General features: G+C 41.8%; 1 protein-coding gene across 3 annotated transcripts in view; it reads left to right on the forward strand.

The window, feature by feature from the left end:
- GPRIN2 (G protein regulated inducer of neurite outgrowth 2) overlaps positions 1 to 8,338 on the forward strand; it is a 34,091-nt gene extending 25,753 nt beyond the window's left edge. For all 3 annotated transcript variants that reach the window (XM_013961496.2, XM_013961495.2, XM_013961498.2), the window contains exon 3: positions 5,364 to 8,338. In XM_013961496.2, the coding sequence (XP_013816950.2) occupies positions 5,364 to 7,176 (1,813 nt within the window). In that variant the 3' untranslated portion in view covers positions 7,177 to 8,338. The remainder of the gene's footprint in view (positions 1 to 5,363) is intronic.
- Positions 8,339 to 13,749: the final 5,411 nt, after the last annotated feature.

A 13,749-nucleotide genomic window follows, 5' to 3' on the forward strand; every position in this document is an offset into this window, starting at 1 on the left:
TGTCTTCTCAGAAAGCGCTGGTGCTCACCATGGAGGTGGTCCTGGTCAGCACCAGAAATTAATAATCATCTTCTCAAAATCACGGTATGGATTAAATCACCTAACTCTTCCAAGGTCCACACTTGCATATTGATACTCCCACCTTTGAAGCTAGCTTTGATTTTATCACTTATTTTGTAGTCTGATGCTGGTTTTGAAGCCGCAAAAATAAACTAGAGGAGAATTTTTCTTTTCGCTGATGTTTCTAAAAAATAGCTACATTTTTCCTGATTGTGAGACCAGTGAAGTGAAGAGGAAGGGAGGAACAGTCTGCAGTCACCATTACAGGCCTTGTCTATGGATTGAGAACAGAGTTATACAAAGGAAAAATAAACTGTAGAAAAATTACAGAGAAATAATGCCAAGAGTCTCTGCTATTGTGTACATTTTTCTAGTAAATATTGTTAAATCTTAAATGAAATCCTCTTTGTCTGTCCCCATATTCTGCAGCTAACTCATACTGTTTAATTTGTTACAAAATTCAGACTGCATCACAGTATGTTAGCGTAGTAACAGAGTGTTTACAAAGAGCATAGTCAGTATGGAATAATTTGCTAAATTAAGCTGTAGATTTTTGCTTGAGACTACTTAAAATGAGAAATCCTTTCCTGGGATAAAGAATCCAGCAGCCGTATTACTCTTATGGCATTTCTGTAGTTTTTCTTTGCTTCTTGGAGGAAATGCAAGCATAACTGAATTTCTTTTGTTATTGACATATACTCTTATGTATGCCAATATCCTGTGTTATTATTCTAATTATGAAAACTCTGATTTTTTTCGTGGATGCTTTGTTTATCATATCACTCTTGTGAAGCCAGGCAATGTGGGGAAGAGAGGCAAAGTTTTGCCTCTGAGAATCACTAGCAAATAAATACTGCAGGAGCTAAATATGATCACATGTAATAACACATGATAATTCTGTATTACATGAAAGCTTGTTCTATATATTGACATGATTGTCATGAATTATTTCATTTTATATCCACTTGTGTTCTGTTGTCAAAACTGTAATTGAAAGTATCTGCATGGAATATAAAAATACTGAATAATTTGGGAATCATAGTTAATTTGTCAGTGAACCTCTTTCAAATGATAATATACATGATATTTAATATTCTGAGATGAAATTTACTACTGCATTATATAGGTCGCAACTTTAATCACAAGTCATAGCAAAATACACATTTGTTGCTTTAAAGTAGTTCAGTGGAATTAGTGAAAGCAGCCTAGATCCCCTCATAAGCTATCTGAAGCTAAGCCAAAAATAGTGGATGTTAATTCCATTTCTATCCTAATCCTATCTCCTCTTGTCTAACAATTTTATATATATTCATAGCAGCATATCTACCTCAAAGTTCATACTTTCTGGTTCGTGTGTTCAGGTGCAGATTTCCTTTGAATTTCCAAACTAAAATCTTTCAGATCAACTCAAAATCAACAAAGGTATTTTTGAGAAAAATTAATCTCCTAGAAATGATGTATTTAACTTAAAAAAACAAAGTTAAGCAAAGCAGCCTTCTCTGCCCAGCATGCACGAAATAAGAAGTTTCAGCTCCCTAAGTACCCACTAAGTCAGCTGTGCTTATACCCATGTTCCATATGTGTAATCCATTCCTAATTAGGTGACTCGCAAAATACAGTGTGATCGCATTGTCTGTGAAATTAGAGTAGAGATGTTCCATGTATTGGGTTTTGTTTTGTTGGGTTTTTAAAAAATTTTCCCACCGTTCTCAGTTCTTCTCCCCATCTCCAAGAGTAGAAGTATTGGTACATCCATTGAGACTTGTCTGCTGCTTTCCACTTTCAGAAGTCATCTGCCTGCAGTCTGCCTGAGCTCGTGTAGGAAGGATACGTCCCCCCTGTCTGTAGACGCTGCGCGCTCTATCTTCTCTGGGGGTGTAAATGTACATGTGACTTTGGAGAGTCAGCTCCAGAATTTTGCATGTAAAATGGAGAGTTTGGGAATGTGGGTATGGAATTTACATGCTCTTCCCAAAGCCTTATGAAGAAAAGCACTGCATGTGCAGATTCACTCTGGGCTTATGCCACTCATAAGCCTGTATTACTGCGGGGGGGGGGGGGTTGGGGGGTGGTCGTGGTCTTCTCCCGTCTCCTCTCTGTGCTGGCAGTAGTACTTGGTGTGGCTGGATGCTCAGCTGGACTGATGATCTGATGTAGAGAGAGCTAAGCCAGTTTAAAAAAAGACCAAAAAACATTTGGATCAGCAAGCGGGTGGTGTTTGTGGCACCTGCGCGCTCGCTAGTGCCGATGTGAAACGCGGGGGCCGCGCTGGGCTGCAGCAGAGGCGAGCAAAGGCCGGGAGAGCCAGCCGTTTGGTCGGTGCCCGCCGCCTGCCCTCCTTGCAGAACCTCCTGCCTGCGGCTCGGCTTCAGGCCCTAGCTGCGCCCTGTGGGCAAGGTGCGACAGTTGTGTCCCGACTCACCCCGCTCGTTCCAGCGTGGGGAAGAGCAGCAGGGAGGGGAAAAGCAGTAGGTGGCCTATAAATGGGGAAGTGTTTAGGCTGTCGGTGAAAACTGAGCCTGGTATTTCAACATAAGAGGAAAGTGCATTATTCTAAAGGAAGCTGACTCATCTTGCTTGGGCTTTTTATTTTTTACTGTTTTTTTTCCCCCCATCCTTAACTATGTCCTAAAGTATCTGGTGAGATGCTGTTTTGTTTAACTGATAATTGTTTGTTCCCATTGTGTTCAAGGTCCAAAGTTCATAGGATAATAGTTATATCTGTGCTCGCATTGAACACTTGCATAGCTGAGCAAAGGTGATATTAAAATGGCATCTATACTTGCTTGTTATAATGTTATATATGCGTTTGTACATGTGTAATGTTTGGTTACGATTTCAGCTGCAATTAGAGTCCCTATGGGTATTGCACTGGATGTTGTTTTCAGTTATGTCAGTATATTGGACTGTTTTTATTAATTCATGTGGATGTGTTTGTGTTTCACATTCAGATGGTGAATCAGCAATCTGAAATGTGTCTCACTTCCATTTAAATAGATTTCTGCAGAAATACTGCATGAAAAGATGAGAGCTGTTGGTGTCTGTGTATATTTACGTATTTGAACCTTGTAAACTTTGTGAGAGAGCTCTTTAAAACTCCCACTGCCTTGTATCATCTGCAGCATGTTATCTTTGAAGCTACTTTTCACCTGAGACTCAACATTTGTGGCTGGGGATTTCCATTATTAAATGTTGTTTCATCCCAGTGTGTGAGAGAGCCTTTGCAGGTATTATCTTTTAAAGAGATTAAATGTAAGTGCTTCACCTTGAAGACAGCTATGCTCTGGTGTTTAATCCTATTGACTCCTTTGAACTCTATGTGGCAGATTATAATACCCATATGTGTAAGTGGCAGCAGGATAGATATCATGCTGGAGAAGGAGATGAGTGAAGTGCTTTAAAACTGTCACTTTCCCAGAGCTTGGTTCACTTCTAAGTGCTTTTGAACAACATGCAGAAATACAGCTGTGACCAGCCTGGCAGTAAGTGGTTGCTTTTGTTTCTTCTAGCTGCGATCAGCAGAGCCTCTAACTCAGGAATCCTAACTTCCATTCCCAGAAACAAATACGCTTTCCTTGCCCTCCTCGGATACCACCAGTCTGTGGAGTCCCGCTGGCCTAGAGGCTGCACAGAGTACAGAGCAGACTCGGTGCAGACACAGTCCGTAAGGAGATTAACTTCTAACTGAACAAACATGTATGAGGAGGGGAAAAGGCCTTTTGTTGGCATACAAATTTTTCCAAAGTTGAGTGAATCTTAATGCTAGAGGGTGTTGCTGCCAACTGCAAGTCCCTGCTGCAAAGCATGGGAGCAAGAAGCTTCTCAAAGAAGTGATCGCAAATATTGTTATTTTTAATGTTGTTTTGCTCGGTTTAATTTCGTTGTGGAAGATAGCCAAACTAGGCAGGTATCAAGTGATGGGAAAATTGCAGCCTGCACTCTTATCTTGCCAACATTAACAATGAAAATGGAATTGCAAGTGCAAACATGGGTGGTTGTCTAGCTCAGGAGAGCTCTCGCTCTGCGGATGGAGCACAAGACATGCTCTTTATCAGTTATGATGGGAGCTGACTCTCTGAGCCTGTACATGTCATATTAAAAGGATTGCCACCAGCTTCCCCCAGAGATGTTTGAATGGGATCCCTTCCCTCCGTAACACACTGGTCTCTCAATGTTACAAGTGAACTCTTCTGTTATGTTTACAGAGAGTTTCTGTCCACCACTTGTACATAGCGTTCTTGTTCCATGTGTTCATTTTTTCCTCAGTGATACAGTTCACGAGAAATTGTAAATGTTTCTGTGGGAGTCCTTCTAGGAAGGCAGGGTGTATATCTGATGGAAAGTTCTCTAAAACTGGGACTGGGACTTCCCCTATCCTTCTGCACATCAAATTATCCAGTATTACTTGACCTGGAAGCTTTATCAGAAGCAATGAATAAATGCTATGACTAGATTTTACTGTTCAATAGAATGGGTTCTCCTGAGCAAAGATTTTGTAGATATATACATATATATACGCACACACACATACACGTCAGCATACTATTAAAACAAGTTGTTACACAAATGCTGAAGACCTCTGTGACACCGAGGGTAAGGTGAGTAACCAGTCAGCATAAGATTTGGTTAAGTCAATAAAAATGGACCACTAAATCTGGTTAGATTTAAAAACTTCCATTACAACTTCTCTTAAATGCGAATGTGCTGACATAAATGTTAATAACTTGTAAGAATAATGGGGACAAAAAGATACTATACCAACCAGTAGAAGCAAGTGTTTTCTAACAGTAGAAGTGAGTGAGTGCACTACAAAAGTATAGAGGAGCTGTAATATTTTGGTTAAAGATTTGTTTTCTTTTTACCTAGCTTCTGGTGCAGTGAGTATTTACCTTCCACAGACAGTATAAACTTGTGGATTGCCAAGGGTGATTGGTACAAAACCCACCGGACCGTGCCCAGCAGCATGCGCCCTTAGCAGACTCTGTACTGAGATGCAGACTTTCCATCCACCTTGCTGGTGCCTAGAGGAGTTTCCCCTCCAGCGTTTCACTGGATCCCTCTTTGCTGCCACCTCCTATCGTGCCAGTGATAACCCAGGTTTGGGGAAAAACCCTTTGTGGAAACAGAAAATGGAAACAGATCAATTTGAACACATAGAGACTATAGTGCAGTGCTTTCCTAAAAGTTGTGAACTGTGAAAAGCAAGAAGCCCAGGCAATAAGTCAGTAGAGATTATAAGCAGTTCCCAGTGCATGTGTTTCCTTCTTAAATTGCTTCTTTTTCTCCCTGACAATTTCTTGCAGATCTTTCTTTTCCACCATGTCAGCTGACAGCCACTGGCTCCACACTCATTCCCACCAGGAGACACTAAATTCTGCTTGTTACAGTCTCTTGAATGTCAGCAGCCACCCCCTGTCAAAGAGCTCCTCAAGTCTGGTATGTACCAGGCAATCAAGTTCAGAGGAAAGGCAAAGCAACAAACAGGAGCTCAAGAAGAGCCACAGTAGCACTGTCTGCCAAACCCTGGGATACGGGAGTGATGCCAGGAGCGTGCCGAGTCCTGGATGGTCCTTCATGCAGTCTGGGGTGATGGGACTTGGATCAGTAGTCCAAACCATGAATGATCAGTCAGCTGATGACACTGCACAAAACAGAGCTAAGACTACAAACAGTTTTCTTGTTGCTGACGAGTCCCCCTCATCCTGGGAGGTGGGGGAGACCAAGATGTGCATCAAGAGCAGCACTGTTGAGAATGTTTCTTCTGCCTGCACGGTACACCAGCGAAGCGTGTGTGAAATGGAAGAACCAGGAGCTGCTCTTCAGAGAAGACACTCAGACCTAACTTGCAGCTGCAAACAGCAGAGTTATGTCACTCACTCCAGCCTAAGCTCTTCTAGCAGCAGGCATGATCCATCAGTGGCTAGGATGTCTTTCCATATGCAGAGATATGAATCAGAAACAAATGCAAATACTGATTATCAAAACCTTGCAACTCATCTGCCAAGTCTACCTAGAGACCAAAAAGTACCCACAAATAGCTACGATAGCGGTGGTATTCCGCGTAATACTACTGTTTACACAGATCTTGGAACATTTCACACTGCTGTTCTAGGACCCCGCATGCCTGGAAATGGTTTCTCAAACAGGACAATGTTCTGTCAAGCCACTGGGATTATGCAAGGTGGTCTGACTTACAGTAATATTCCAAACTGTGCATACTCACCCATGGTGATGGCAGTTCATAACAATTCTGCAGTGCCCTGCAATACAAGGCAGGACTCTTGTTTGAAAGTAGATGCCACCGTCCCTGCCTATTGCCATTCTTTGCCCATACCATCTATACAGCTTGTTCCACGGTTGGTATGCTCTGTTAGCGAGTCAGGGAAAGAGCAGGCAGCACCTGCTTATTGTCACTCCTTTTCTACTTCAGACATTCTCACGTACCCCAAGCTGGTGTCATCAGTAAGTGAATCGGGCCTGGATGCCAAGAGAGCCCTGAAGTGCTGTAGTATTCCTGGAGAACAACTGCAACATGCTCAACACTGTGCCCAGCAGGGCAGAGTTCCTCCAGAAACAAAGGCCATCTGCATTGCCTTCGATAGCCAGCAAGGGGCAGACGTGATAATGAAGACTAAGGACGTGTGGACTATGACCTCGATGAATGATTTGACCAAAGGACTGAAACCGTCTCTGGAGCGTAGAGACGCCGAGGTACAAACTCTTCCAACCATGGAATACAAATCTGTGGCCACAAGTCCAGCGGCCGCAGCAGAAAGCCAGCTGCACGTGTTCCCAGAGGTGAACCTGGAACCAGATTCAGAGGCCCCCACATCTCCAGTACGTGAAGTGAGATGGGATGATGAAGGCATGACATGGGAAGTGTATGGGGCATCTGTGGATCCGGAAGTTCTTGGTTTAGCCATTCAGAAGCACCTTGAGATTCAAATAGAACAATTCCAGACAGAGCCCGTTCAGCTGGCTGGGAAAAGTAATGAGGATCCTTTCGATAAGGAGCCATCTTCCGCTAAAGTGGGGAAGAAAAGACCATTCCGAACAGTGATGCATTCTCTAAGATATCCGAGCTGTTGTGCCCGGTCCAGTACTGCAGTGGAGTGAGCATGGCTCTATGGCAGCTGTGCTTCCTTTGAATTGTAAATAAACGCTGATCCTTAAGTGTTAAAACAGTGCATATGGACAATCCACTAACTTCAGTATGAGCTGGAACAGTGTCAGTGACCATCAAATACACAGCACAGCAAGGAAAAACCCATGCGTGGGCCATGTAACCAAGGATTTAGGATTGTACCTACATAATGCCATCTGAATGCTCTTGACTGTATTTAATGTAGCACTGTTTTATTCTTCTATGTTAGTTTTAAATAATGGTATAAGAAATAAGACTACTTTTCTAAATGATGCATCTTTTTAAAATCATGTTGAATTTCTCTGTGTTCCAATAATTCAAGGTTAGGTAACAAAGTTAGAAAAAAATGCTTTAGTCAAAGTTCTTATCCTTAAATCCTGCTTCCCTAAGTTGTTTTGGGAGCTATTTTGCTGTTAATTTATAATAATGCTGACTATAAACACACTTTAGCAATAGGTAACAGGGTGTAATAGGTAGCTAGTGTAATGCTATATTACAAATAATTGTAACTTTTGGTATTTAATTCTGCAAAGTACTTTCAGTATTGCTAGCCTGAACTCATCCTTTTGCAAACTGATGTATGGTTGGAGGATGCTACTGCAACTCTCAGATTAGTTTGTAGTTATGATGAATTACATTCTAAATATCCAGAACTGATATTTACCCAGTGATTGACACAAATGGACAGTACTACCAAAGATGATTCATGTAATGTGAATTTCTTATTGAATGCTTTTTTCTTAAATACATGAAACAAAAGCTGATCAGATTAGTCTGTCACACTGTCACACCCCATAAATTATAAGCAGGGGTTTTTTGCTTATATTAAAAGTAATTTCCAGGGAGTTTTTTTATGCACATCTGTCCTGAGCAGTGGTTATTTTGTTGTTACATAAGCCACAGGCAATAGTTTGCATGTAGCCTTTACTCATCATGTGTTCCCTGGCAGTTCTGATGTCGAGCATCTGCGGAAAGGGAGCCTTCCTGTCTTCCCCAGCGTGCAACTCTGACATGATCTGTTCTGAGTGACTTGATCATATGGTCAGCTTAAAACCTTCTTTTCTCCCAAATACATAATAGTGAAAATATTCCCAGAGAGGAACCATTTTTCTACTGTACTGCAGGAGCAGTGCAATGCCTGTTTGAATTGGAAGATTTGTTATAAAAGCTGAGACCATTATTTCCAGTATCGTATGCATGGCACTGGTAAGTGTCTAAGATTCTCTGGGAAACCAGGCATGTGCAATATTTTTTGGTGAAGAGAGAGGAGGAACATTCACTTCTATTTCAAAGGAAAAGTTTCAAGGTCAGAGAACTTACTGCTGCGGATTTATCCATTCTTCCTTTAAATGTGTGAAGTTTTTCTCCTTTGTCCTGGCTCCTATAGCAATAATTTAATTGGCCGTCTATGTAATATTAACCTAACATTTATGTATGAACAGAAGCCCCTGATCCTCAGGACAGTTATAAAATTTCATCCATAAAATCCTTAAATATAGGATCTACTACCTGGAATGCGCTGTAATGTACATTATTAATTTAATAATGTACAGTACTTCAAGATCAAATTTTCATTCCTGAGCAAAGTGGAATGAAACAGACCTGGCTCCTGTGAAACTCCCTTTGAGTTCAGTAGGCTTCGTTCAGGCTTTGCGATGTTGGCCTGAATCAAGTCTGTTGAACTCAAAATGAGTTTTATACAAATCGAGTCGAAGGCCAGTGGAATATGCCCCAATACTTAGTAGGTCTTTATAGCTGGGAGCATCCAAGTTTTGATAATGACCCTAGATTATGAAGTTACTTTTGTTACAGCTTTACTTGTACAAAAGTAATTAGTAGCTACAAAAAAAATCACTTCCACTGTTAATCAACACTTAGCTGAACAGATTCTGTACAGGCTTATTCTATGGTCAGAGTATCATAAGTAGTTGTTCCTTTCTGTAAATATTAAGCACTATATGGTTTAAAACTTTTTGTTGTCTGTTAGCTTGTCCTCAGGTGTGCTTTTACAGGAGGATTAAAAATGTGAAACAAAGTAGAAGTTTAACATAGTAACTAGATCTCACTCCTGCGACCATCATAATCCATGCTTTCTTTTTAATTTATTTGACGTGCAGCACAGTCTTAATTCCCCTTCTTCCCCCCCCCCAGCTCCCCCTACAAAAGAAACCCCAACTCTAATAAGATCCTAAACTAGAACTGATTGTCAGACTGCTTAGAAGGAAATCAGGAAACCCGACAGAAGTTTGCAGAAGCGTCCAGAACAACACAAAGTCTTTTGAGTCCTTTGGCTCCTATATGCTGTAAAAGCAGGGGAAGCTCTTGGATTTCACAGAGTTCTGGTGTGAATTACCTATGATTTATGCTTCAGTAGAGATTTGCTATTACAGTACCAAACACTGATTATCATTCCTGGATGAGAAAAATATGCGTCAAGCAAGGGGAAAGGACACCAATGTTTTGCTAATGGAAAAAAAAAAAAAAAGCAGATGCTCCCTTGCTTCAAGCATTGTAGCTCTTTAGGATACTAATTTGAGTCACTGTTGGTAACAAAAATAGCATTTGTGTCTGAGGATTTCCTATGCTTTTGGAAAGGATTAAAATAGAAAGGATATTAATGGAGATTTAGGGAAAAAATCTGAATATTAATTATATGGATAAAACATAAGCTGTTGCATTTGTATCATGGATGCCTCTTAAAAAAGGGAATATGGATTCACTTTGCATTTAGATTCCAAAAAAAAATTTGAAATTTCAAGTTGTACACTGACTACTTTTCATATTAGACCTCTGTTCAAGTGTTATTCTTTTAAGTGTTTGTAAGAACTGGGATTAGTTTTGCAGCAAGAACTGTATCTCTGGGTTTTTTTGAGTGTTTTCTAATTTAGAAAAATCCAAATTGATTACATTCTACTTTTAAATTTAAATAAAGTGGGAGAACTTAACTAGGTTCTCCTGCAGCCTCACACTGCTGGAGGAGTCCCTTTTACTTGCTACAGCCTGAGCTGGTTCTGTTCAGGATGGCCCCAAATCTCATTCTTCATACATAGGTTTTGCTTTAGGACCTCCTGCTCTAGATAAGCTTCTCTCCTTCTAGACATAGCTTAAGAAATTGTGTGTGTTATATAACAGAGCCAAAAGGCCCTACTGCAATATTGCTCCTGGTCCCCTGAGACAGGAGTGAGGCGGGGAGGAAAATGCAGTCAGCTGCTTGGTGTCCAACTGTACCCAGTCAAGGATCTTTCTGAGAAAAAAAAAGCATCTCCGGTGTTTGTACTGGGGAATATATTTCTTCTTGATCACTTCTCTGCTTAAAAATAGTAAGAAATAGTGGCAAGTTGGACTAATTGCATTATTGGATAGACATTTAGTCTTTTAAATCCAAAGCAGTAATAACCTGTCTGGAAACATGCTGAGGTAAGAGGCCTTCTGGAAGGATGTTATTCCCTGTTAAAGATGGAATAAGAAAAACTGTGCCACTTTGTTTGGGAAAAGCAATTTACAGTGAGTCTGGAATAAACCAGCATCTTTGCGCGGGGAACTAGACCCAAGAGCCCCGGTTCCCCAGGCAGAGTGGGATCAGGTGCCCCCACAGACTGCTCGCCCCTTCCCTCGCGAGGGTTCCCAACTGTGAAATTGCAATGTTAATGCTTCATTACCATCTGTTCCTTTCAGACATGTTGAGGTGATTAATTTGCGTTCTTAAGCTCTTTGAAAATGAAAGCAGTCTATTAGTGCTAAGTAATACTGTTAATTGGCAAGAGAGGAGGAGGGAGCATAAGGGTTTACTAGATGGAAATAGATAATTCTAATCAACTTCCACAGTACAAATGAAATAACTTAGTGGAACTTGCTGCATCAGCCATTTGCCTTTCCCTTTTAGGGAACTTCAGGATTCGAAGAATGAAGCGAGAGTTTCGGTTTCCGAGTTTTTTTTTCCTTTTCCCTGTGTTCAGAACTATAGATTTGAAATGAAGAGCACAAAATGCACAATGAGCTTATTTCCAAAGCCGTGTTATTTCAGTGGGTCACACGATCTTGCTGGCCCTCTGTGAATATGGAGAATCTGACCGTGGGCCTCTGGGCAGAGCCCCTGGCACCCCGGGCCCGCAAACGCTGCCTGCCTGCCTGCTGCTAAGGGGCGGAGGCGCGCGGTTTCCTGGCGCCGTTACCGTTCAGGGGCCCCGCTCCCCTGCCCTTCTGAAGGGGCCAGCTCTAGCGAGCTACGTGATTTATGAAGGGGGAGACACAAGTGTGCTTTGTGGGCGGCTTGGGGGCTAGTGAGACTTGTGTTCTCGCTCAGAAGGAAACTTGCAGCCAAAACTTCTGCCCAGTACAAAAATGGGTGTGCTCCTTCTTCACCTCTGAAAGCTAAAATGAGTGTATCTCTAAAAAAAATAAAATGAGTGTTTTCTGCCTGTGCTTCTGCTCTTCTTCCAGCAGCTCCTCTGCAGAAAAGGAGAGGTTCTTGGAGATGGGGCTAAACTCTGTGAAGTCCCAGTGAAGGACTAAGTATCCAGTCTCCTGTGGTGGTCACTGCTGGTCTGCATCGGTGAAGGGAACAGATATCCTCTGCCACGGTCACCTGGATGTCCAGTTTCCACCCTTCTCAAGCTCTAGAAATGCTGGGTCTCAAGCTGATAGCCATCACATGTACAAGGGTCAATGTGTTCAGATAGCAGTGTACTAATCTGTAGCTTGTAAGTCTTTAGAAGCATTAATCCTATCTAGTATATGACCTAAACAGATGTCATCTATGTTATTATCAGCCTTTCAGTATACTACAGGCTATGCTACTCAGACAACACATGAAGGAAATTTCGATAAACAAGGGGGAAAGACACTAGTGAGGAAATGACACTGCAAACCTCCATCCTGCTTCAAGCATCTCCTGCTTGCTTACCAGCAAAAAAAACAATTCAAAAACCAGTCAGCTACCCGGCGGTGCGGGCTTTCAGCGGTGTAATGAAGGAGAGATTTTGTCCTTCATGTGGTTAAAGGTAATGTGGTTTAATGAATCTAGGTCAAGAGCTTTCTGTGAATTAAAGGGCAGGGATGCTGCTGGCCAGGAACCCATCTCCTAGCTCCACCCGGTGCTCAGTGGCTGGCACGCGGCCTGGCAGCACAAATCCACCCGCTCCTGTCTCCACCGGCCTTATACGTTAACTGTAGAGCAGAGATGAGCTCACAGCTCCCTGCGCAGTGACCCTTGCAGAAACCCGCTTTTGTTTGTGCCTTCCAGGGTAAAACTGCTGACGAGAAGCCCTCTACTCACCCTGCCTTTGGTGTTGGCTGTAGTGCGAGCTTCTTCACCCCAGGCTAGGACTGGGCCAAAATTCCTGCCTGTAGGTAGGTTTAATGCTGCCTAGTGTTCACGCTGTCTGGAAAACCTTACAAACGTCATTGTGTCAGAGAATCCAATTTTAGCAAAGTCTGTGCATAAATTTGAACTTGGTTATGGTGTTCATTTCTTCCTTGTTTTCATAGTGATCTGTGTTTGCTAAATGTTATGCTTTTTTTAGCATCAACCTCACTCTACTATAATTATGGGTTAATTTAGTGCCATGCTGCTGTAACTGCTTTCTTAAAAGTGATCTTGGAGAAAAATGAGACAAGCATTTCTGAGAAAGCGGAAGAGACCTGTTTTGATTGTGCGGGAATGTCTGTTGTTCAACAAGCCACTTTCCACCTCAAATTAGAGCAATCCCTAGAGCCATAACATAGCATAATTGTCAGTATTTTGAAAATGTTCTTTTAAAGGGGAAATACCTACAAGGCTACATGAAAGCCCAGGCAAAAATTAGAGGATTATGCTTAATTTACAGTCCCACAGTATATAAAAAAATAGCAGAAATTTAAAGTTTAGGGTTTGAACCAATAACATGCACGTCTGGGAATTTTGAGCAAAGGTAATGCTCTTTCCTGAGACTTCTTGTGTTAGCAGGCTGCACCTCCTAATGCATCTCTGTGAACGCAGTCCTGTGAAAAGTTTCAGCTGCAGTCTGGTAATCTGACATCTTTATCTGCATAAAATTGTAATCTAGAAATATCAACAGCGTATGACAGAATGGAGGTCTTCTGCAAAGTAAGTCCGTGAGAATAAATAGTTTTTCAGAGATGATGTCTTGAAGCCACTGCAAATTCAGTGTCCGATAACTGGACACAAAACTAACCACTCTCCATGGACCTGCATATGAACTATCCCCAAAGCAGGCAAACAGGAAGCTACTGCCCCATCTCAAAAGCCACTCACCTCCAGGCTGAGGTGCATGAGGGCTTTAAGCCCCAAACCCAGCTCTTCAGGGAACCATAGACCTCTAAAATTTTAGCACAGGGCTCCACACTTGCTGATATATATTATGCTCTGACTTTTTAACTTTACAACCTTTCTCATATCCCAAGTATGTCCTTAAAATTATTCAAAAACTATGACTGTGTAGTGTACACAAAACATTACTAAGGATTTATGTTTAATATTTATCTCCTTTCCCAATAGTTAAAGTTGTAGGAGCCATGAGTCCAGGATCAATGAAGCAGTGGTAGCA

Source organism: Apteryx mantelli, chromosome 7 (assembly GCF_036417845.1).
Source record: "Apteryx mantelli isolate bAptMan1 chromosome 7, bAptMan1.hap1, whole genome shotgun sequence".
NCBI classification, from domain to species: Eukaryota; Metazoa; Chordata; class Aves; order Apterygiformes; family Apterygidae; genus Apteryx; species Apteryx mantelli.